At 32.6% G+C, this 24,783-nt stretch overlaps 1 protein-coding gene across 1 annotated transcript in view; it reads left to right on the top strand.

The window, feature by feature from the left end:
• The first annotated feature begins 713 nt into the window (after positions 1 to 713).
• The window catches only part of LOC127714953 (extracellular matrix protein 3-like), a 65,746-nt gene continuing 41,676 nt past the window's right edge, over positions 714 to 24,783 (top strand). Inside the window, exons 1-2 of the mRNA XM_052220974.1 lie at positions 714 to 5,818; positions 23,531 to 23,620. Coding sequence (XP_052076934.1) covers positions 826 to 5,818; positions 23,531 to 23,620 — 5,083 coding nt within the window. The 5' untranslated portion in view covers positions 714 to 825. The remainder of the gene's footprint in view (positions 5,819 to 23,530; positions 23,621 to 24,783) is intronic.

Below are 24,783 nucleotides of genomic sequence, written 5' to 3'. Positions count from 1 at the left end.
ACTACAATTATTGTTAAACTTGTTGGTGGGAACAAGAACACATTTCATAAGTCAAATTAGTAAAAAATATTAATGAATATTTACATAAAAATTAAAACACAATAATATATATATAATGCCTTTACTTACATGGCGGGTTCAGTTTCGAAAGCGCCTGCGGTTTACTTTGTGTATTGAGATCTTCCAGTCTTTTTGGTGACAGAAAAATAAAATGTTTGTGTAGAATGTCACCAATTTTGTTCGATAAAACAAGCCAAGTTAGTATGCAATTGTTTTAACATGATTTATCAAATAATTTCAGTGATGATTTCCAATACTACGATTCATATAAAATGTAATGAAACAATCAACACAAGCTAAAAGTTCCGATAACAAGCCTTCATTCACAAAAAAACCCAAGGTATTATGGGGGACAAAAACAAATATTTGGTTCCTATGTCCTATGCCGACTTTAAATATAGCTTTGATTAGATTTGATGTTGCATTGATTACCGTGAATATACACTTTAGCACGTAAAAATAATCTGACAAAATGATTTTGTTTTCAATTCACTTTAACACAATAAACAGTTTTTATTTTATGTAAAAAAAATCTATATCATTGAAATATAACTTGAATCAATGTCGTTGTCTCCGTGAGAGATGTAACAATAGAACTATTTTGTGTATATCCGGAAGTCAAGTAAGAATCAAGATTAATTCGCTAACTAAAGGTGAGAGGTGAGTGAGACTATCTTGACGCATGTTGCATTTGTTTTGATTGTATATTGAAATGCGGCAGTGCGCTGCAGAAACAGCAAGACATAGGAGTGACACAATTTTGAAATGTTCACGAACTGTCACTTGACACTGCGCCTTTTAGGTGCAATATGGAATCGAAACAGTGTTGTGTTTTTTCTTTGGATTCTGGTGACATTTCTGCACACCTGTTGCAGTTCAGCATCCGATGTTAACAGGATTGTAACGAACAATGAAATAACTGTGCCGCACGGTAGATCCTTTTATGTGAATCCAGACTCTCACTTGACTATACATCAAAAAAGGGGAGAACAGTGTTCTGTTACAGTTCTGCAAAATGACCCATTGTCACAGTTCCCTGGGAAATTGTTTCCATCTGAATTTCCATGCAGTTTTGGACCTAAGGATGTAAAATATACACACTTTGGATCGACTTTTCCCAGTTTTGATAAAGTGCGCCTACTCATTCGCATTGATTCTAGTTCCAATACTCAAATCATTCCAGTAACCTTATCTTTTCATATCACATTTCGTCTACCGTTCCAGGTTGTGCTTAGAAATCTACCATTAACTGTAGAACATTTTTTAAGTAGTAGTGATGTAATAAGAGATTTAAATACTCAATTTAATTATGACAGGGATAATCAGATATGTAAATTAAGTATTTTGTCAGGAATGAAAAATTTACCACGTTACGGGTATGTTGTAAACAACGCCTCATCAGTATCATTCATTGATTGTGATAAGTTTTTGCAAATGAACTTGCAGTATAAACATACATCAAAGGTAAATTCACCAAACAAGGATTATATTCCATTAGTTTTAGAATTGTTAGAAAGAGACGGAACTTTCGTTAATCAGGAATATTTTTTGAAAGAGGTGGTAATAAAAGATGGTTCACCTAATTCTGCTCCTCATTTAAATCAGAAAGCTCGTCTTGCAATTGAAACAACCAAGTATGGTATTAATCAGTTTATCATGACTGCAATTTCACCCAAAATACTGAGTGCAACTGATGCTGAGACAGTGAGCGATAGACTAATTTTCAATATAACACGCCCTTTAGGACCAAATGAAGGTGAAATTGTAAGCACAGATGACCAGAATATTATACTGCGTTCTTTTTACCAGAAAGATATTTTTGATTTAAAGATTGCTTTTAAGCCACCAAATGATGATTCTAACATTCCAAGAACATTTGAAGTAGGTTTGGAAGTGATAGATGAAGAAGGCTTAAAATCCGATCCATTTTCATTAATGATAATAGTTCATCCAAAGCATACATTGGCACCTATAGCAACAAAAAATATTGGACTGCAACTGTTTGAAGGTCAGTCAAGAAATATAACTTTTATGCATAACTTAAAAATTTCTGATGAAGATGATCTCAACAATGTAAAGATTTCTGTAGTTGATGGAACTCGACATGGCATATTAGTTTTACCAGGTGGGAGACAGTATTTTACACCAAACGATCTCAATGCAGGGACAGTTATATATCAACATGATGGTAGTGATACTCATAGTGATAATATTGTTTTCCGTATGACTGATTCTAAACACACTGTAGAATTTTTATTTCCAGTCATTATTTTTCCAGTAGATGATGAACCAGCAACTCTTACTGTCAACATTGGCCTTGAATTAAAGAAAAACGGAATGGCTCCTATATCACAGTTTGTCCTCAGTGCATCAGATATAGACAGTGATGATTCTTCTATTCAATTCATTTTGCTACCTCCCTATTCCACTGAAGGTATTATTTTAAAGCGTCAATTCGAAATCCCAAATGACATTCATAATTGGCAGAACATTCATGGAATATATCAACGTCCTGTTGATCGATTTACTCAAATGGACATCTTGGACAATAAACTGTTTTATCGACATGTAGGACCACACCATACATCAGAAGTAATTGATAAAATACAGTTCTCTCTAATGAGTGGAGAAAAAATAAAAACTGTCTCAGAAACTTACAAATTTTTAGTGAAGATCTACCCAGTGGATGATAAACCACCTACCATTGCACCAGACACACAGCTCAATTTTACTGTGACAGAATTTCAGGTTACACCTTTTAAACGTAAGAATTTATTTTTTATTGACAGTGATACTAATGAATCAAAGCTAAAATACCACATCACAAGATCACCATTTGACCAGGACTCTTACGTACATTTAGATGCTGGACAAATTGTAATGTGTGATCAACTAAACGTAGCAGTCACCACTTTTGAGCAAGCAGAAATCTTCCATCAAAAGATTTGTTATCGTCCTCCTTCTTCTGAGCAAGGACTGACTGAGCGTAGAATACAGTTTTATTTTGAAGTAGAAGATTCAAGTGGCAACATATTACCTAATCAGCATTTCACAATAATTTTAATTCCAGTAAATAACCAGCCACCGATTGTGACAAATATGGGGGCCACTGTTCTAGAAAATAAGCAAGTTGTGTTGAACACACAGGTGATTGATGTTCAACATGTTCAAGATCCAGATTCAAATCCAAACATGATACAATTCACATTGATAAAACTACCAGATTTTGGAAGCTTGCTTAAAGGACAACAATTTTTAGATGTGTCCGACACATTTTCCTATACAGATCTGTTTTCTGGGAATGTAGTTTATCAGAGTAAGGAAAATGATGAAAAAAGTGATTTAATTAACCTTGAAGTAACAGATGGTGTACATGTTGTACCCATAGGGGTTCGAATTACTGTTAAAAAAATGGAGGAAAAACCAACACTAGATTTAAATGGAAAAAAGAAACTAAAATTGGAATTTGAAGTAAATGAAGGAGGATTTATAGTTTTATCTTCTGAATATATAAAGATGAAAAATGTTGTTGAACCAAAAGAGATAAAATTTCATGTGAAATCTAGGGCATTAGAGGGTTCAGTTGTTTTAGGGAATTGGCCCACAAATCAGTTTACATACCAAGATGTACTGGATAAAAAAGTACAATATAAACATCAGGGTTCAGATGTGGGATATAATGGAAAAACAGATAGATTTGTTTTAGTATTGCATGGAAAGGACATGGTAGGAGAAAGACCAGAGATAACTGTTAATATTTATATACTCCCAGTAGACAACATTGCACCAAGAATATTGCCAGCTGCACCTTTTAGTGTATATGAAGGTGAAAAGGAAAGAATTTTACCTCGTCACTTAGATGTTGTAGATGAAGACACTAAAGATGAAAATGTTCAGTGTATAATAACCACTCAGCCTACCAAAGGGTACATTGAAAATATCTCGCCAGCTCCCGGATCGGAAAAATCCAGGGTAGGCATGTCAGTCACTGCATTTTATATTGAAGATGTCAGACTGGGTCACATGAACTATGTCCAGAGTATTCATTTTGGTGAAGAGCCTAAACATGATATATTCACCTTCAAATGTACAGACGGAGTAAACATCTCACCAGAGGCAAGTACATTCCACATATCTATTTTTCCAAAAAATGATGAAAGTCCGAAAGTTTTCATCAGGGAATTTATTGTAATGGAAGGAATGGAACTTAAAATAGATTCTCCCATCTTGTCGGCAGTAGATGAGGATGTTCCATCAGATGAAATAACTTTTATCATACACACATTTCCACAGCATGGACAGATAGTACAACAACGAAGAACAGGTATCATTCCTATAACTCAGTTTACAAAGTCTGACATTGTAAGATCGTCAACAATAATGTACCAACACGACAATACAGAATCGTTTCAAGACTCTGTAGAGTTTATTGTCACTGATGGGCTGCATAATGTTACACAGAACATTCCTATTATAATTATACCCGTGGACGATGAAACACCAAGACTTACAATAAATACTGGACTTCAGATTGAAAATATTGGTGACAGAAAATTGATCAGTGATAAAGTCCTGAAGGCAGAGGACTTGGACTCTCATGATCCAAACATAACATTTATTATACGAAGATTACCATCACAGGGATATTTTATAAAAGATAAAGGTCATGATAGAATTGTGAATATGACATATAGTGCAAATTTTACTCAGTTTGAAATAGACAGTCAGCAGGTTTATTACATTCATACAGGTACGGAAGGTAAACGTGACATCATCAAGTTTGACGTTACTGATGGATTGAACCCTTTGATAGACCGATACTTCTATATAACTATTAAAGGCATGGATTTGAATTATCCTGAAGTTTACAATAAAGGAGTTAAACTACCAGAAGGAGGCAGAATAAAACTAACAACAGACTTTTTACGTGGAAAAGACGTTGAAAGTCCAGATGCTCTACTCATTTTTAGAGTGACAAAAATTCCATCTCATGGCTACATCTATAATACTGACAACCCATACGAACCTGTCACTTCATTTACACAGTTAGATTTAGCTGGGAGTAAGATTTGTTATATACATAATGCTCAATCAGAAATTAAAATGGATTCTTTCCAGTTTGAAGTTACAGATGGACACAATTCTGTCAAAAGGACATTTAGAATTGCAGTTACAGATGTTGATAATAAGAAACCAACACTTGTGTTTGATACATTATTTCTGGCAGAAGGTGGAAATAAATTGATATCGTCATTTGAATTAAAAGCCGTGGATGAAGATACAATAGATGTCAACATTGAATTTGTGATAACTCAACTTCCACTTCATGGAAATATTCTGTACAATTACTCCAGAATTGTTACTATGTTTACAAATGAAGACATAAAAAATAACTTGATTACATATCAACATGACGGAACGGAAACTTCAAAAGATGCTTTCTCCTTCACGGTTACTGATGGAGTACATTCTGACTTTTACATTTTTTCAAACATGGAGCACCCTACTAAACAACCTCAGACCATACCTATTGAAATAATGCCAATGGACAATGGTATACCATACCTTAAGATCAACAGTGGCTTGAATGAACTGACCTACTTGGACCAGAACACCATTGGTGCAACAATTATTGATCGGATGTTGTCTGCTACAGATAGAGACAGTGAAATAGAGTCCCTGTTGTTTGAGATTACAGTCCCTCCAAAACATGGTTACATCAGAGTCAACAAAGTAAAGGCTTCAGCATGGACACAGGGTAAGTTATTTATAAATGTTCACTGTCAATGCTTGCTTACATTATGTACTAATTACAGACATGGGGAGTAAATAAAGGAATTATACATGTATAGAACATGTTCAAGATCATGGTTTAACTGATGTTACCAACATTTGGTGGACTCTTTTTATTTGGAAAAAATCCATAAACTCAATGAATTTTGTTATAATATGGTCATGAATACAGATATTGGCCTAGACATGCATACCAACAAATATATGATACAAATAGATAGCAGGTAATTTCATTCATTCAAATAAGTCTGTTCATTTAAGAGCCAATCTGCCTAAGAATCAGGCAGTGGTGAAAAAATGACAAACAAAAACCTGCTCAAGTTTACATTAATTTAAGTTCAAAATGTTTAATGGTGCACGAATATAACATTCGTTTCCTTTTCCTGTTCTGGTATTTCAAAATATAATTTGGTTGAAATGCACTAGAAATTACCAATTAAGGGGATCTAACTCCATAATTTACTATCATTCTTACCAAAAGTTGTCTGGTGATTTCTTTAATTACCTGGCACGCAGAAACGATAGACCTACCATTTATAACTCAGGACAAGGGTAACTTCAAAATTGGATGGTTAGGTTGGTGGGTTTTTTTCTGTCATGTTTTGAAATTCTTTTAAATTGCCTGATTCTTATAAAGACTTGCACTTAAGTTAAATGCTACATGTACAGCACATGAATGTCTACACTATAAATGGACTCATCAGACAAATGAGGGAAAAACAGCAAACACTGTACCTGGACAACCATTTGATATGTCAGGGAAGGGGCGAGGCAAAAGGATCTTTTAATTACTAAATGAACATATATTTTCTATCGTTTTGAGGAATGGTTATTTATTTTTTGAGACAAATTTGCATGAGTATTTATTAAGTCTCCCAAACGAAGTTTGGGAAGACTTATTGGTTTTGCTCAGTTCTTATTATTATTCTTCTTCTTCTTCTTCCGCCCCTTTTAAATTTGAACTTGTCTGCACCCGTTCTCCAAAACCGCTTGTCAGATTAACTAAGGGTTTCACAATATGTTAGACTAACATGTCTAGTAGTGCAATCAGGGTTTTGTTTGTGCAATGGGGTTTATAAAGGGGTACTTTGAGGGGCAAAAAGAAAGGAGGGTTTTACTATACTATAGAACCCTATGGGATTTTATTTATTTAAAATTTTCAAATGATTATAAATTGAAAACCGTTTGTGATAGATACAATCTTTTTAATTGAAAATGTTCTAAATGATAAAGCACATTAAATGAAATACAGGGTTAGTCCCCAGGGGTCACCCCCACCCCCTGCCATTTAAGAAAGTTCTAATATCTTGTAAATGGTCAAGATCCCCACCCCTAAACCATATATATTCTGGTTTGTCATGCTAAGATGGTTTGAATGATATACAGGGTTAGTCCCCAGGGGTCATCCCGACCCCCTGCCATTTGAGAAAGTTCTTATATCTTGTAAATGGTCGAGATCCCCACCCCTAAACCATATATATTCTGGTTTGTCATGATAAAACACATCAAATGATAAACAGGGTTAGTCCCCAGGGGTCACCCCCACCCCCTGCCATTTAAAAAAGTTCTAATATCTTGTAAGTGGTCAAGATCCCCACCCCTAAACCATATATATTCTGGTTTGTCATACTAAGATGGTTTGAATGATATACAGGGTTAGTCCCCAGGGGTCATCCCGACCCCCTGCCATTTGAGAAAGTTCTAATATCTTGTAAATGGTCGAGATCCCCACCCCTAAACCATATATATTCCTGTTTGTCATGTCTCGACCATTTGAATGACGTATAGGGTCAGTCCCCAGGGGTTCCCCCCACCCCCAATGTTCTAGTATCTTGTAAATGGTCGAGATCCCCACCCCTAAACCATATATATTCTGGTTTGTCATGCCAAGATGATTTGAAGGATATACTGGATTAGTCCCCAGGCATCACTAATGCATATAACTTTACTGGACCAAACCAATTTTCACTGGACTTTGTCAAATGTCAGGCGACCCTGGGAATTAGGAATTATGGGAGCTTCGTTTGGGAGACTTCGTAACAGCATCCTGTTACAATCATTTCTTGTTTTCATTTATCATGCACAACTGTTTTCAAAATTTATTTTCAAGCTGCCTTTTGAAAGATAAAATTGCGTTTGCCAGTTGTATTATGTTAGTTCATATAATTTTAAATCTTAAAGTAAAATAGAGTAAGAAACCTTCATTGGGACATATAGTGCATGTCTTATATTATCTTAACTTTCAGACAGAATTCTTTTATTACATCTTATTAAATGCTCTCTGAGACTTGGATAGCTACATTGTTATATTGTAGGAATTTTGAAAAGAAGTGCTTTTTATCACAAAAGTAAGATTGTTTTAAAGTGCTTTGATCTGCAGGAAAGAATAAACCTTTGTGTTACATATTTTGTGTTAAAAAAAGAACACATTTCCATAGTGTACAGCCTACAGGTCAGTCTCAAACCAGTGTAAAGTGTACATTTGTACATGTATGTATAATGTATGGCTTTTATCATTACTTTATCCATTGTAAACTTTTTCAAACAAATTTCTCCACGCGAGTTGGAACAAAACTAAACTCAATTAAAATCATGATAACTGCTAAAGTGTCTAGTTTTCAAAATAATTTTCATGATGCTGCTGATCCAACATCATGGCTGCTGTTTATTTAGATAAAACTAATGCTATTACAATGATTGTATTTATTTTTATGCCCCTGACGTAGCGGAGGAGGCATTAAGTTTTACCTCCGTCTGTATGTACATACGTCCTTCCGTATGTCCCAAAATTGGTTTCTGTTCTCTAACTTTAGTTTGCCTCAACCAAATGTAATGAAACTTATACACAATGATTATTACCACAAAATACAGATCAAGTTTGAATTTTGGTGGTATCACTTTAACCATTCTAGAGTTTTGCCCCTTAACAAATGGAAAAATTGCTGAATTTTTCGTTTCCGTTCTCTTACTTTAGTTTGCCTCAACCAAATGTTATGAAACTTATACACAATGCTTATTACCACAAAATACAGATCAAGTTTGAATTTTGGTGCTGTCACTTTTACTGTTCTAGAGTTATGTCCCTTCACAAATGGGAAAATTGCTGAATTTTTCTATTCCGTTCTCTTACTTAATTTAGCCTCAACCAAATGTTATGAAACTTACACACAATGCTTTTTACTACAAAATACAGATCAAGTTAGAATTTTGGTGGTGTCACTTTTACTGTTCTAGAGTTATGCCCCTTTTCAAAGGGAAAAATTGCTGAATTTTTCGTTTCCATTCTCTAACTTAAGTTTTCCTCTACCAAATGTTATGAAACTTATACACAATGCTCATTACCACAAAATACAGATCTAGTTTGAATTTTGGTGGTGTCACTTTAACCGTTCTAGAGTTATGCCCCTTCACAAATGGGGAAAATTGCTGAATTTTTCGTTTTCCTTTCTCTTACTTAAGTTAGCCTCAACCAAATGTTATGAAACTTATACACAATGCTTTTTACTACAAAATACAGATCAAGTTAGAATTTTGGTGGTGTCACTTTTACTGTTCTAGAGTTATGCCCCTTTACAAAGGGAAAAATTGCTGAATTTTTCGTTTCCGTTCTCTTAACTTAAGTTTGCCTCTACCGAATGTTATGAAACTTATACACAATGCTCATTACCACAAAACTCAGATCAAGAAAAAATTTGGGTAGAGTCACTTTTACCGTTCTTCAGTTATGTCCCTTTATAACTGTATATGATATGTAAGCGAGGGCATCATCTGTGCCTCATGAACACATTCCCCATTTATATAGTTAATATTTAGCTGATGATAAATCTAGTACATTGTAAATAGTGACACCTAACATATAATAGAAGCTTCTTTCCAGTAGATCTACGTTTAATCAAACCTACATGTATTTACATTAAAATAGATGTAAGGGTAAATGAGACATCAACCCAATGACACAAAACAGCAAAAGACATGGATAAATGTAGGCATTTGGAAAAGTGACTGACTTGTGGCTCCTGTTTGAAATTTTGAAATTGGTTTAAATTTTATAGTTTAATAGTATAGGAAGCAATTCATGCTTGTCTTTATGTGTCAGTTTTATTTGCCTTTTGATAGCTGCTTAACCTCTCAGATAGTAATTAAAACAGCAGAACCTTTTACAACTCCTTATCAATACTATTACCTTACAGTGTTATCAGAACACTCTCCATACAGTTTACTGCCTATGTCTAAGTAAATAAAAACATCTTTATGATAATCTATGACCCTTTAATTACTTACTACTTACAAAGTTAATCATAGATATAAAACAGCGCCTCCTTTGACTAACTTCTTTATTTTTTTTGAAGTACTTATAGTGATTAATGAAAACACATGTCATATACTTTCAGTACACTTCTTGTAACATGGGTGGATCTTTCCTATTGTAGAAAAACAATTTACTCATATTTAAAATGGGAAGATCTTGGAGGAAAATACATTTACATGTGTCAGATTCAGGTGGGGCATAGAGGGAATACATGTACCCCTCCCCGGAACTTCCATTTCTAAACAGAAAAAAATTGTATTTTATTAGCATGAAATCAAATTCCCTCCTTTTGATCAGTAAAATCATTTTAAGCTGAAAACAAATAGTTATTAGAACTATCTGACTGCAATATAGATCCTGCGTCCACGCTTCTCTTGTAACCAACACATGGACACAGAATCTGTATTCTAATCAGACTGTTATTTAAGAAGTGCCCTATAACATGTATAATATTGTTAGAATCCTTGGTAATGCCCATAATTACTTAAACAGATATTTGGACAATTATAGAATTGAACAAATTGATTAAATATATGTTTAGCTTATATGCCAATACATTATAGTTAGTAAATGTCATATAGTAAATTCAGAAATTATTGCGAGGTTTTTCTTAATGTAAATAATGCGAGTAAGTGAGCATCGTAATAATAAGAACTCGCATTCTGATATCCGATATAATATCTTACTGCAGATTTTCCTGAAATCGCATTAAAAAACTTTCGCATTTTTGTCCAAATTTCTTTAAAAATCACAATATCAAACGCACACAATAATTTCTGAATTTACAGTAGACAGAAAAAGGCTTCACATTTCCTAGTTCTTAAATATCTATACTGCTGTCTACATGTAAATTGAATCACTGTCTGAAATTCATTAAATGCATTGATCAAATATTATGATTCAAATGATTACCGTATATTACATTCTGTAAATTTCTCCTATAATCTGACATTGATAATTTTTTAAGGGTATTTTTAATATCACAGAGTAATAACACATTAATGTTAACCACATCAAAAAACAACATATGTTAATCTTCTGGGAAAACTATTGTAATTTTGAATGATTTTTCATTAGGAAATGTCGCTCACAAAAAATATTAAGACATCCTACAAATATTGGGGCCTCATTAGATCAGGAATTGCTTTAACTTGTGCTTGATGCCATGTTAGTGAAAAGGGAGATAATCAATATTGTAGGCAACATGGTACTTTGGTGAGCTATCCATGTGTACTAACCATAAAGACATGATTGTATATTATTTAATTGTAAGTGTTTCTGTAATCCCTTGGGAGACATGTCACCATCTGCCTATACTTCAGTCAGCTGAGACAGTAAACAGCTGTTGTATTGTTACTTTATTGGAAATTTATTGGTGCAAATCATTGCTTTGTTTTATGCTCACTGTTGCTTTAATGGTCTCTGGTTTTCTTTTGATGTTTGTAGAAGTCTCTTAATCTTATTTGTATCTTGCTGCTGGTTGGAAGGTTTCAGACCTTTCTGTTATTTTTTTTATTGACTTTTAGATTATATTTTCTACTTTCAAGTTAATTGATGTTTTAATCAGCCAGGAAGAAAGAAAAAGATGAGGCAAATCATGTGTTAATATTTAGTCTACAAAGATCTAAAAAATTGTTGATTTCACCAGTAGAATATAGTACAAAACATTCAGTGTTTAAAAGATTATGTACTGAACAATGAACAAGAGACGAAATTACTATTAAAAAAAACTGTTGAACTCTGCTAATTTAATCTAATAGATAAAATGCATATACATTGTTTTTTTGTGAACTTTTGATTGTCATCAGCTGGATAAGGGTTATATTATTGTTATTCTATCCATATGGGATGTGTGTCATACATAGTTTGTGGCGTCCAGAATGAACATAAGTCTGAGAGATGTCATGCTTTGGAGTCTTGTAGATGAGACATGTTTGGAAATTAACAATCCCAGTAAAACCATTATCTTATATTGACATACATCAGACAACTTTTTATCTTAATGTGAAGAAATTAATTCAATGATTGATTTGATGTTTGGAAATGGACAAGGCACATAGTATTGATTATGGACATTTTTGAAGTAGTTTCAATGATTAATGCATATGAAATGATCTGCTGATTCCAAATATTGATAAGGTTTAACATGTATTTTCCATTTTCTATGTATTAATCCTGTTGATTTTCATGTTTTCTAAGATAAGATTAGCAAGTTTTTTATCTGACTTTTTAAAAAACTTAATAGTGAAGCAGTTTTCAATTTAAATCACTGAATTATAAAGTTTAATCGACAAACATTTAGTTACATGAAGTGAAATGAAGTTAAACATGCTAGTAATTGTGAATTCTTCTTCTGTCTTTTCTGAGACTTCTTTTTGTTTTTCTTGTATCCAGGTCAAATTTTTTTTACTTATAGTTTGCATATGGATGTATCACCATAAGATGACTTGTCTTATTTCAACTTAACTATCAGATGACCTTTACTTTTCACCTTAAGGTCAAAATAATGTTTTTTAAATTAAATGCAGACTTGTCTGGAAGTGAACTTTGAAATCTTTTGACAAAGAATTCAGACTTGTGATATTTGGCATTTCAATGTATCACCATGAAGATGACGTGACATAACTCTAGCTACTTTAATCTCAAGGACCAAGGCCTAACACTTATATCATAATGTGGCGTACAATTGTAACTGACATAGTTCCTTGACTTTAAGTTAATGTTCTGGCAATTAAGCTTGCACACATATGTCTTAGCCAGAACTTAATAATCTTAAATTCTTTGAAGGTATAGTAAAGATATTTGACCTGTGAAGGTTCCACCATGAGACCATCTGAAACATTCATTTATAACATTATAACCAAGACGTTACCTTTACCTTTGACCTCAAGGTCAAATTGTGAATTTTTTTAACAAAAAAGCTGGTCTTGGCTAGAACCTTAGATTTCTCTTAGACAAGATTTGGATAATATAGAACATACCAAATCAAAGTTTTCTCATGCTTTTGACAACAGGAAACATTTGAGGTCACAGGTCAACTTGTACGAAATTGATGTCAATCACAGTTAAACAACAGAACTTGAAAGGGTATGTTTGTATGAGGGTGAAATACCATAAGAAGACATATTACATACATGAAACTAGAACTGTTGTTACTGATAACACCTATCCCCCTATGAAAATCTCAAAAATTAAAATGGTTGTATCCTTGTTTATTTAATATATAAAATAAAATAGAGAAACTGCATTTATGAAAATAATGATTTATGTAGTTTATGGCTAAATCTGACCCACAATGTTTGTGGTGTAGACTCAAATTTGATCAAATGACCCTCAGGGATGTGATTGCTGAGTAGGAATCTCAGGTGCAAATCACTTATATTTAAAAAAAAATAACAATAAGAAATAAATACAGATTAAACTTTCACTGCCCTCTCTACACCAGGTCAATGTTCCATTTTCTCTAAATTGGACATAAACATTTGGAAAATGACAGTGAAGATTCATAACATCTGTTAACCCCAGCTGTGTAACAATGGTCTGATATCACCTGAGGTTAAAGTTTTAGTGGGGACTGGTGACAAAGTGACCATTATGGAGACAGGATCTATTATTACTTTGACAACATAAATTATTGACTATTGGCCTTCTTCTGTATAGTGTCTGTGTGAGTTTTATTGAATTATTGTTTGTAAAATTGATTTCCACCCAGTTCAACTTTATGTAAGCAATAAACTTTTTCTCACAGCAATTTGAACAAGACAGTGAAATTGTAAGATAATGGAAGAAAATGACAAGGTTACCCTTGAGATCAATTCTTTTAATGCTTTGACTTACCTACATGTAAGTTTCAGAGAATTTTAGAATTGAATATGTCAATTGTAAGAAATGGAATATAACATAACAAGTCCAAAGGTCATAGAAATGATTAATTGTACCTTGTTCAATAGTGTGAATTTAGATATTATTCATAAATATATGTGCATTTATAAATGACATTGCTGGTCAAAGACTGAAAATGCAAAATTATTTCTCTGATTTCTGTAAATGCTACAAGCAAGTAAAGTTTCAATAATAGAAATTGTAATATGAATTCAAATTTTAGTGGTGTTTTTTCTGTTGATTTTTTATGGAAGCATTAATATAATTCTAATGCTGATTTGCATTTTTGGCGTACGGTAATGACTTCATTTTTACAACAAATGATTTACTTAGGTGACCTTTTCTAGAAAAAGTACCATATTTACCAAAATTCTACTAGCCGAGGAAAACTTAAAGCCCTCAATGTCCAAAACAAGTCTAAATGATGTTTATAAACAAAAAGTTTCTAAACTTCATCAACTTTTATAGTTCATGCATCCAGTACTTAATCATGTCAATGTATGATTTCATTTTCAAAGGTATTTTACATAGCAGGAGCTTCAAGATCAATGTAACAAACCAATATATTTTACATTTTATGTGATTAAATTTCTCTTCAAAATATTTGTATTTTTGTAAGACAATTATTTTCCCTCTGCTGTAAATGATTTTTGGCAAAGATAAGGATTTTTCCTTCAGATTACAAAATGGATTACGCAATAGTCTTAGAGAGTAAAAAATTCCAAGGATTTTAGCTACCTTAGGTTAAGTACAAAAAGCATGCTGTAATATACTTGTAAATGATGAAAACACTCACATTTTATCTTATTATGAAAAAATATCAAAAGAATTTTGTTTTACTATAAGAATAGTTTTAAGGAGTGTTTCACTGGGGAAAGTTTACATTTTTGAAAGTATTAGAATTGCAATTCTGAGTGCATTTTGTAAATTTACAAATTTGTGTACAAGAATTTCGAAGAGATATTTTTTTGCAAGTTTACACCATTTTTCATGATTTATAGCCCACATTCCAGGGAAATGTGTATTTAAAAATGAGAGCAAAAAGTGTTTTTCAAATATCTACTGTATATATAGAAAAAGTATTTAGCTTTTATATTTCCAAATATATATATATACTTCTTACAGTGAATATCTGTCTGATTTGATGTGAGTAGCAGTACTTTTAACAAAAATATGTTAAAAGTAGTAATAAAAGAATGTATTAAAAAAACAAATTTTGAGAAAAATATATCAATCGACAATTTAAAATTAAAACCACAGTTAATAACAGAACTAGTATGTACAATTCATTATAAACTTTAGATTGCATTCTGAGATTAACAGTAAAAAAGCTCTTTGTCAGGATTTCGTATTCATATAAGTATATTTCCTTTTCGTGAAAAAATGTTACTGATTGAATCAAACTTGTTTAGGAAAGTCTAGCATGAATTCTATTATTTCTTTGTTTGTAGTTTATAATATGATCGATATAAAGAAGCTGTTAAAGCATAACAAATAAAATATTTGTAACATTATAAAGTTCATTTTTAAAATTCATAGACCCTTGACTAAATGTTCAGGAATGATATGATTATTTAAAATGTCAAAAACTTAGATCAAAAGCAGTGATAATGTTCTAATTTTGAATTTTAAAGTTAAAGTTAATTCCAGAAATGTAGGTCAGACAATGTATTATGACAGACGAAATATGCAGATCAAAGCAGGAATTATTACTAGATGTTTCGATCTGTAAATAAAATCCAGAAAAAACAGAAGGGAGATCTACAGACCAAAATTTGTACCTTTTTAAGTAGCCCTTTGCATGATACCCTACTCTATGAGAGAGTGGCTTAAGGTCTCCTTTTAAAAGGGATTAAAGAAACCTACAGTAATTGTCAAACTGTATAGTTTCTGTGGAAACATTCTCAAATCTAACATGCACTAATAATACGAAGACAAAAATGACAAAGAATGGGGCCCCATGATGGGAAGAAAATATTCTCTCCAAATCTACAAGCAACCTATACCAGCAGCATGTCTGTGTATACTTTTATATAGGAAGAGTCCCCCCAATGCAAAATACATAGCTTTAGATTTTCACAAAACATATATTAATCAAGAACACACCCTGAATTAATTGCTGGTGTCAACATTATGAATATTGACAACCTTTTGAACATTTGCTTTGTATACATCAGTCTATTCGCCTCACATAAAAATAAGTAAGTCACAGGGCCCTTGTTTAATAGAACATGTCAGTTTTCTAGTTTTGCATGAAAATAAATTCACAGGCATGCATTTATTTAACTAACATCAAACAGAATATGAAGGAAAATCGAATCATGATAATAGATTTATATTTTTAGTTAAAAAAGTAGAATGTGTTTGTGTTGTTGAATTTGTGGTGGCAAAACAGAAGTTGTACTTACTGTACAGATATTGTTTTATTTGGACGATAAAGATATCTTTTTATGCCCCTGCTGTAGCTTGGGGGGCATTGAGTTTTACCCTTATCCGTCTGTACGTACGTACATCCGTCCGTACGTCCCAAAATTGGTTTCCGTTCTCTAACTTGAGTTTGCCTCAACCAAATGTTATGAAACTTATACATAATGCTTATTACAACAAAACACAGATCAAGTTCGAATTTTGGTGGCATCACTTTAAATGTCTAGAGTTATGCCCTTTATAAATGGAAAAATTGCAAAATTTTTAGTTTCCGTTCTCTAACTTAAGTTTGCCTCAACCAAATGTTTTGAAACTTATACACAATGCTTATTACCATCAAACACAGATCAAGTTTAAATTTTGGTGTCATCACTTTAACCGTTCTACAGTTATGCCCCTTTATAAATGGAAAAATTGCAAAATTTTTAGTTTCCGTTCTCTAACTTAAGTTTGCCTCAACCAAATTATAATTCGAAAGATTGCAAAATTTTTAGTTTCCATTCTGTAACTTAAGTTTGCCCCAACCAAACATTATGAAACCTTTACACAATATTCATTACCACAAAACTAAGATCAAGTACAAATTTTTTGTTTCCGTTTTCTAACTTTAGTTTGCCTCAACCAAATGTTATGAAACTTATACACAATGCTTATTACTACATAATACAGATTATGTACGAAATTTGGTGGCGACACTTTAACCATTCTTGAGTTATGTCCCTTTATAAACATAAAAATTGCTGAATTTTTTAGTTTGTCTCAATCAAATGTTATAAAACTTACACACAACCATTCTAGAGTTATGCATGTTTACAAATAGAAAAATTGCTGAATTTTTAGTTTCTGTTCTCTACTTAAGTTAGCCTCATCCAAATGTTATGAGACTTACACACAATGCTTATTACCACAAAACTCAGATCAAGTTCAAATTTGGGTAGCATCACTTTTATTGTTCTTCAGTTATGTCCCTTTATAACTATATGATATGCAAGTGTGGGCATCATCTGTGTCCACATGTGGACACTATCCACATTTATTTACTTATTGTTTGTTGCTAAAAACTTGTCGCTTAGCACCTTTGCAATAATGGAAGTCAATGTCCTTAAGCTTTTTTTTCAATGAATAAAAGTAGATATGTGGTATACCTAAACACAACAACAACGAGACAACACAAAACACCAAAAGTTGTCTGGAGGTTGACATTTACAAATACAATAAGTTCTTCAGAATATATTCAAGAAATAAAATTGCCCTGTGTATAAAAAAGTTGTTAACAAATTTCACAGACACTCACTGTATCAGTGATCTGCCATGAACACCAAATTTTTGAAAGTAGGGATTCATAATTGATTTTAGAGGTGAAAGCTGGTTAAGGATTTTTTTCAGTAACAAATCAAAGGTTCACTGTTGAAAATCACTTTAAGGCAGGACTTTAAAGGTTATGCATGGACACCTCAGACCTACAATAATTTGAACCCAGACAATAAGAAGGATGTATCTAAGATAACCACTGACTTCAAACTACAGTCTGACATTCAGATTCAGAGAATTAATTTTGAACACGAAAAGAAGACTTACAGTTTGCATAATGTCTAGTGGCAAATATTTCATGCATACTAAGAAAGAGAAATACAATGTATGAATTCAATATGTTAATTTCCTTTGTATTAATGAAAAGTTATGGATTTTAATTTATGTGATGTTATATATCTCCCCCAAAAAATTTGACACAGCATGTATCAGGGCAGGTGCTTATCTATAAAGAATAAATATATATATTAATCACTATGAATACTCAGAATTAATGACATTGACTGCTTGATGAAGGAACTTACTGCATTTTGCTTACAATGTTGTGTGCAATTATTAAAGGGAAAAATGTTGACAGTCATAAGTACATGTACAAATCTTTTATATCTCTTTGATATTGCAAATGAATCATCCTCCCATTCTTGAAGCCTATATTGTATAGAATCAAGTTACAAACTGTTAGGTGAAATATATCTGAAGTGTTGGTGTCCTTTCTTAGATTATATTCAGATATGTTTTTTTTTGTATAGCTTCAGCACCACTTAAACTTCATATTCTTATGCAACAGCCTCTTCTTCACTCTACACATCTTAAATATATATCAGATTATTTGTATTTTACTTCAATAAAGTGAAGGGAGACTATTAAAGTATCTCTGATATCTATGTCATGTACATGGGAGACGAACAGACCGTAATAAGATGACATTGTGCAGATGTATCTGTGAGAGACTGACCATGGCAACTGGACCCTTATTTCATGATTCAGTGTCTTTGATAAAGTTTTTTTAGTCCCCTACTGACGAAGATGAAGGAAACTTTAGGTTTGCACTCCGTCTGTCTGTCTGTCTGTCTGTTCGAATTTTGTTCTGGTCTGATGATTTTGTGCAGAGTTATGGTTCTTGAACATAGAAAATTCACTCAAATAATCTGTTTTCCTTTTTTTGTCATGCTTGAAGATATTGATTTGATGATTGGTATATAGTTTTATCATGACAAGTTACAGATCAAGTTCAAATGTTTGCCTGGTCTAATGATTTTGTGCAAAGTTATGGTCCTTGGACTTAGAAAATTCACTCAAATAATCAGTTTTCCTCACGTTTTTTCATCATGCTTGAGGATATTGATTTGATAATTGGTACATAGTTTTATCATGACAAGTAACAGATCAAGTTTGAATTCTGTTCTGGTCTGATGATTTTGTGCAGAGTTATGATCCTTGGACTTAGAAAATTCACTCAAATAATCAATTTTTTACATGTTTTTTTGTCATGCTTGAAGATATTGATTTGATATTTGTTCTATAGTTTACACCATGACAAGTTATAGATCAAGTTAGCATTTTGTTCCAGTACAATGAAATTTTAACCAATAGGGGACTATGTATTGCCAGGCAATACTCATAGAATGCTCGTTAACCTTCATTATTGATGTCCAATTTCAGATTTCATAACTTAATTTACCTACAATCATATAACATGGTGAATGAGTGCATGTAACAGAGAACTGCAAGATTCCACAAAAGTAGAATTTTTTCTGAGTCCGTCAATTTTATAAAGTGTTATATTTAAATTGTTCAAATTTCAGATACCTATTGGTCTTTTATCATAACTTTGAGTAAGGACTACAACACTAGGGAGATATACATGTTGTAGAAGTATCTCTCAAATGTAGGTCACTGTTGACATTTTAAACTTCATTGATTTGTTTTGAGTTAAAATACTAACACTAAATAACCTATATGTACAATCATATAAATCCATTGGAAAATACATTTAGAGGAGAATAGCTGTATCTGACAAAGAAGAAGTTATTCTGACCAACATTTTGTGCTTCACTTACTTATATGAGGATTAATGTCTGACATAATGATGTAATTTGGTATAAGGATGCATTTCAGTGAGTAATGAAGCATTCCTGAAAAAGATCGTCACTCTAAATAACACAGCATTTAAAAAAAGATCTCCTCCTCTGAAGTATCCACACTTGACCCAAATAAATGATGTAGGAAATATAAATCTGAGAAGGATATTTGATTTTGTTAGCCCCTAGTTTAGTCAATCTGAGAAGGATACTGTAGATTCATTTATTTATTTCGTGGGTACCAATTTTCATGGATTAAGGAGAACTTACATGTTCGTGGATATTTAATTTCGTTGTTTTGTCGAAGTCTGCGTACAAGCCTATATAAAATATGTCATTCGTTGAACATTTAATTTCGTGGATCACTTACACCCACAAATCCACGAAAATTGGTATCCAACGAATAATAATGAATCTACAGTATATGATTTTGTTAACCTCTAGTTTAGTCAATCTGAGAAGGATATATTATTTTGTTAGCCCCTAGTTTAGTCAATCTGAGAAGGATATATGATTTTGTTAGCCCCTAGTTAAGTCAATTTTTTTTCTTAAACAACAGCTGCCAAAAACTCTTTAATAGTTTATTATTGGATGGTCACAGACTAAAATAATATCTGAATCTTTAATGTCTTGCATTTTTTTCTGACAACTCTAAGGGATGGGGACCATAATTGACCACATGGTTATTTAGAAAGACCTGGATGTTCTATGCTAAGCAAACCTATTGACCTTGGCAAGCATACGATAACTTTTGAAACACTATTCATCTAGTAAATTTCTTTCTGGAGTTCATAGGGTCTCGATGGCCATCTGGTCTAAGTAGTCGAACTACTGTATCACTAGACTGTCAATACTCAGGTTGTGAGTTGGAATCCCTCATGTGGCAGGTGCGCTCGACTTCAAACTTGAATTGACTAGGATTGTCAGTTTTCTACTGAAGGTTGGGGTTCCCTGCGGGCACTCTGGCTACTTCCACCAATAAAAACTGACTGCCACGAAATAGCACAATAGTGCTGAAAGTGGCGTTAAAAACCAATTAATCAATCAATCAATTAAGAGTTTATACAGGTTTTTAAGGTTATTAAAACTTGGCAACATTATGTTTGTCCAAAATAAATCTCTTGTGGTTAAACTTATTTAGATTATGAATATTTAAATGCCAATGTTGAAAATGGTCTTGATATGTGAAGTCTATTCAATTGTATGCCAGTCCTGGGGGTTACACAAGTGTTCCAGGTTAAGGGAAGGGTTGAGGGCTGACAAACATTAGTCAGTAGCCTGTTATTCAGTGGTTGCCTCATATTGCTGTCATATTTGTATTTCATTAATTGTTTAAGCATGCTTTTCTTGATAATTTGAACAGTTTCATATTTGCCTGGCCATAATGCAGGGGCCTTTTATAGCTAACTTTATGGTATGGGTTGTGCTCATTGTTGAAGGCCAAATGGTGACTTATAGTTGCTTTGGTTTCTAGTTGAAAATTGTCTCTTTGGCAATCATACCACATCTCCTTATTTTTATATAGGAAAACAAATGCACTCTAAGACAATGCATTGTACAGCTTCTAGCATCAAGGTGGGGATGTTTGTCTCCTTACACATGGTTATAATTATATCTTTTATCACATTGTTGGTGATGTAATTAAATGTTGATTAGGTATAGACTTTTAGTTACATACTGTCTAATAGTTTTGATTAATTTATTATTATTCAGAAGTAAAGAATTGTTTATCATAAATATCATTAATCAAAATTATGTAACTGACTAATAGCAAACAAAATGTGCAATGTACAAACAATGTATATGTTCTTAATTTAAAGCATGACATAATATTAATTATAATAACAAACAAACTTGAGTAGAAAGAGATGTTGGGTGAGTGACAAGCTAACAGAGTTTGAGATGACTGATAATATGATAACAACAAATTCTCAAAAGAAGCAACACATAACGGAGGCAGATGCCTGACTTTTTTTATGGGAACATGATAACAGTTGCTTGACCATTATCAATAATACCAAAATATTCCCACTACACTCTTGGAATGCACACCATCAACCAAAGCTTGAAGTATCAGTACTACCAAGTCTCACTCGTTGGATATGGGACTCACATGATATTCGACGTATTGCTCAAGCTATAATGTAAATATTTCTGGTAATTTTTGTTACTTTTGGTCTGCTATATGAATGAATTCCCAAACACAAAGTACATTATTACAGTATCTTCCCCTTTGCCATGTTTGTGGAACGAAATGCAAAGAAAATTTTGCTTCATTTACTACTTATTTACTGTTTTTGCTGATAATAATTGTTTCTCAAAAATCACATGCATCTGATTTCAGAAAAGGTTTTGCGGGCCTGGTGCTTCATGATCTTGTCACTCAGATGGACATCAGTTAGCAATTCTCATTTGCTATATGTATTTCTTGAATACCCAGTTTTACTTGTTTACTCTTACAATAATTAATTGTACTTGATCTTTATAGTTTCCTGTTTCATTATGATCTATGTTTTGCTGTACTTGGTAACTGAAAAAGGCTATATTTTGTATGAACTATTTGCAATATTTAACAACTACTTTCCAATGAACTCCCATTGAGTTAATTATTTAAGTATTGTTGATTTGTTTTTCCCAGCTGTTTCTTTGAATTCTTTTGTCGTTTCTGTTCTGTCTTTACTTCAATATACCCATCATCTCTGGAACTAAGTACTGTATGCCTTCAATATTTAATTTGTGGAATTTAGGTTTTTTTTTGTGCATGTGCAATTTTGATTAATTTCACACCTTGCTCTTAAGGGATCATTAGTGTTTTATTTAAGTCAGAAAGTTAACGTTACCTTGAAACCGAAGTGGAATTGCATTGAGTTTGAAAATTTTCTTGCTGTATTTCCAAAAATAAATGAAAATAAGTATGTAATTAAAAGTCACACATACCAAATTGCTTTCCTGAATTAACTTTTTTTAACTCGTTTATATAATAGTTTAATATAATTAACAGAGGGCAAACATAACAGACAAATTAAACTGCACTTAAAGTAATAGAGACAAAAAGTACGTAATTTTTGTACTTGAAATAAACCACTAAATAAACCACTGCATGATTGCCCAACTCTACTTTGTTGAACTCAAAAGAATGAACACACATGTCTGTTGGGTTTTTGGTGTCATTGATGTATAATCTACATCTGCTTTTGTTCATATGAACTGTTGTATGTATTAGACACATTGAGGGCTTTAGCCCGAATGGCGGAATCTAATTTACACCAAGATATTATTGTCAAAGCAGAATGATAGTTTTCAGTAATTCAGGGGGGGGGGGGGTCTTTCAGCGATTTGGTCATAGGTTATTGGAAAGCATGATAAATGCAGGCAGGGTATCCAATTTCATTTAACGACATCTTGGTGTAAATCTGAATAGTCAGGATTTTAAAATATTATGGCCTCGAGCATCACTGAAGAGACTTTTGTTGTTGAAATGTGTGTCTTATGCAGTAAGATATGTTATCATACATCCAGTTTATCAATTATACCTATTTGAAGTCCTCATCCATTTTAGAGGTAGATACCTCAACCGAATTCAGTGTTTCCCCGTCCAAAAGTCAGAGAAGACTTTCAATTATTCGGCTACTTATTAATCCAATTAATTTTCTCTGTTTGATTTCAGATGACATTAACAAGAGAATAGTAGAATACATTTTGAATCCCAATGAAGATGCCACCAGTGACACATTTTTCTTCAAAATCAAAGATCAAGGTAAGTTCTTACAGTATCCATTATGATATTATAAAAAGGATGGCTTATAAAGGTCTTTGGACATACAGACAGGGTAATACCACATTTGATTGAATTAAAAATCCTGCTCTCAAACACATTGATCTTGAGGCAACATGAAGCAATGAAAAAATAAGGACAGATATACAATTTCCAATAAGACAACTTTCCACCAAAGATGTGAACAACTATAGGTCACTGTAAGTTCAACAATGAGCAAAAGCCATACCGTATAGTAAGCCTTATAAGGTCAATTACCAGAGTGGATTCCTGTACACAAGATATTGTCATTGGTTTGTTCACTCCTACAGGAGAATTACATGACAGCAAAACCTTTCTGTGTGGTTACATTTACAAAATGTTTGCTAATCTTACATATATTTGTTTACATAATCCTTTCCTCCTTTCCTTGTTGATATTGAATACATATCTGTTTTTTTTTGGGGGGGGAGGGGGGGAGGTATTAAGTAGTGTCCTTTGGTTCTCCAAATTTGTTAATATTAAGCTTGATCTGTTTTACAGAATTAAGAGGCAGTTTCAATAGAATATCATAATGATTTCAATGTGAAAGTAAAAAAAAATCATTTTAGCTCTAGCTGGTACAATTAAGTAAAGGTTTGAGATATAATTATGACAAAACTTGCAGAAGTATACCAATGTTTTTGGTAATTAGGAATTTACACCTGCTTAATCTTGTTACCTAGCCCAGTTTACACTAGTTTGATGATCTTGTTGTAATTGATAGATGTAGAAATTCCTTAAAAGTGTTTTAAGAAAAATATGTAATACATGTACTGTCTGTATTGATAGACTAGAGTATGCCTTTTGGTCATAAATCTTTACTCAGTAGTCAGTACTCAAGGGTAAATAAATTTTTCTTCAAAACACCAAATCCAGTAGTATGATTGGTTGATTTCTGACCTAAAGGAATATATGAACTCATAACAATGCCATAGTACAAAAGTGAAATTAGACAAAACATTTTTACATCGCGTTTTAGCCTGATTAGAAATAGAGCTTTTAGTGGTTTAAGGGAGGGATTCATTAGAAAGAAAATGAGAGATATTTTTTTATCAATTGGTGAAGAAAAACAGCACATAAAGTTGGGGACAGAGGCATCAGCAAGCACTTTTTTCAGTACAGTT

This window comes from Mytilus californianus, unplaced genomic scaffold, assembly GCF_021869535.1.
Source record: "Mytilus californianus isolate M0D057914Y unplaced genomic scaffold, xbMytCali1.0.p SCAF_9, whole genome shotgun sequence".
Lineage (NCBI taxonomy): Eukaryota > Metazoa > Mollusca > Bivalvia > Mytilida > Mytilidae > Mytilus > Mytilus californianus.
The sequence above is the reverse complement of the archived record's forward strand: the minus strand, read 5'-3'. Positions and strand labels throughout refer to the sequence as shown.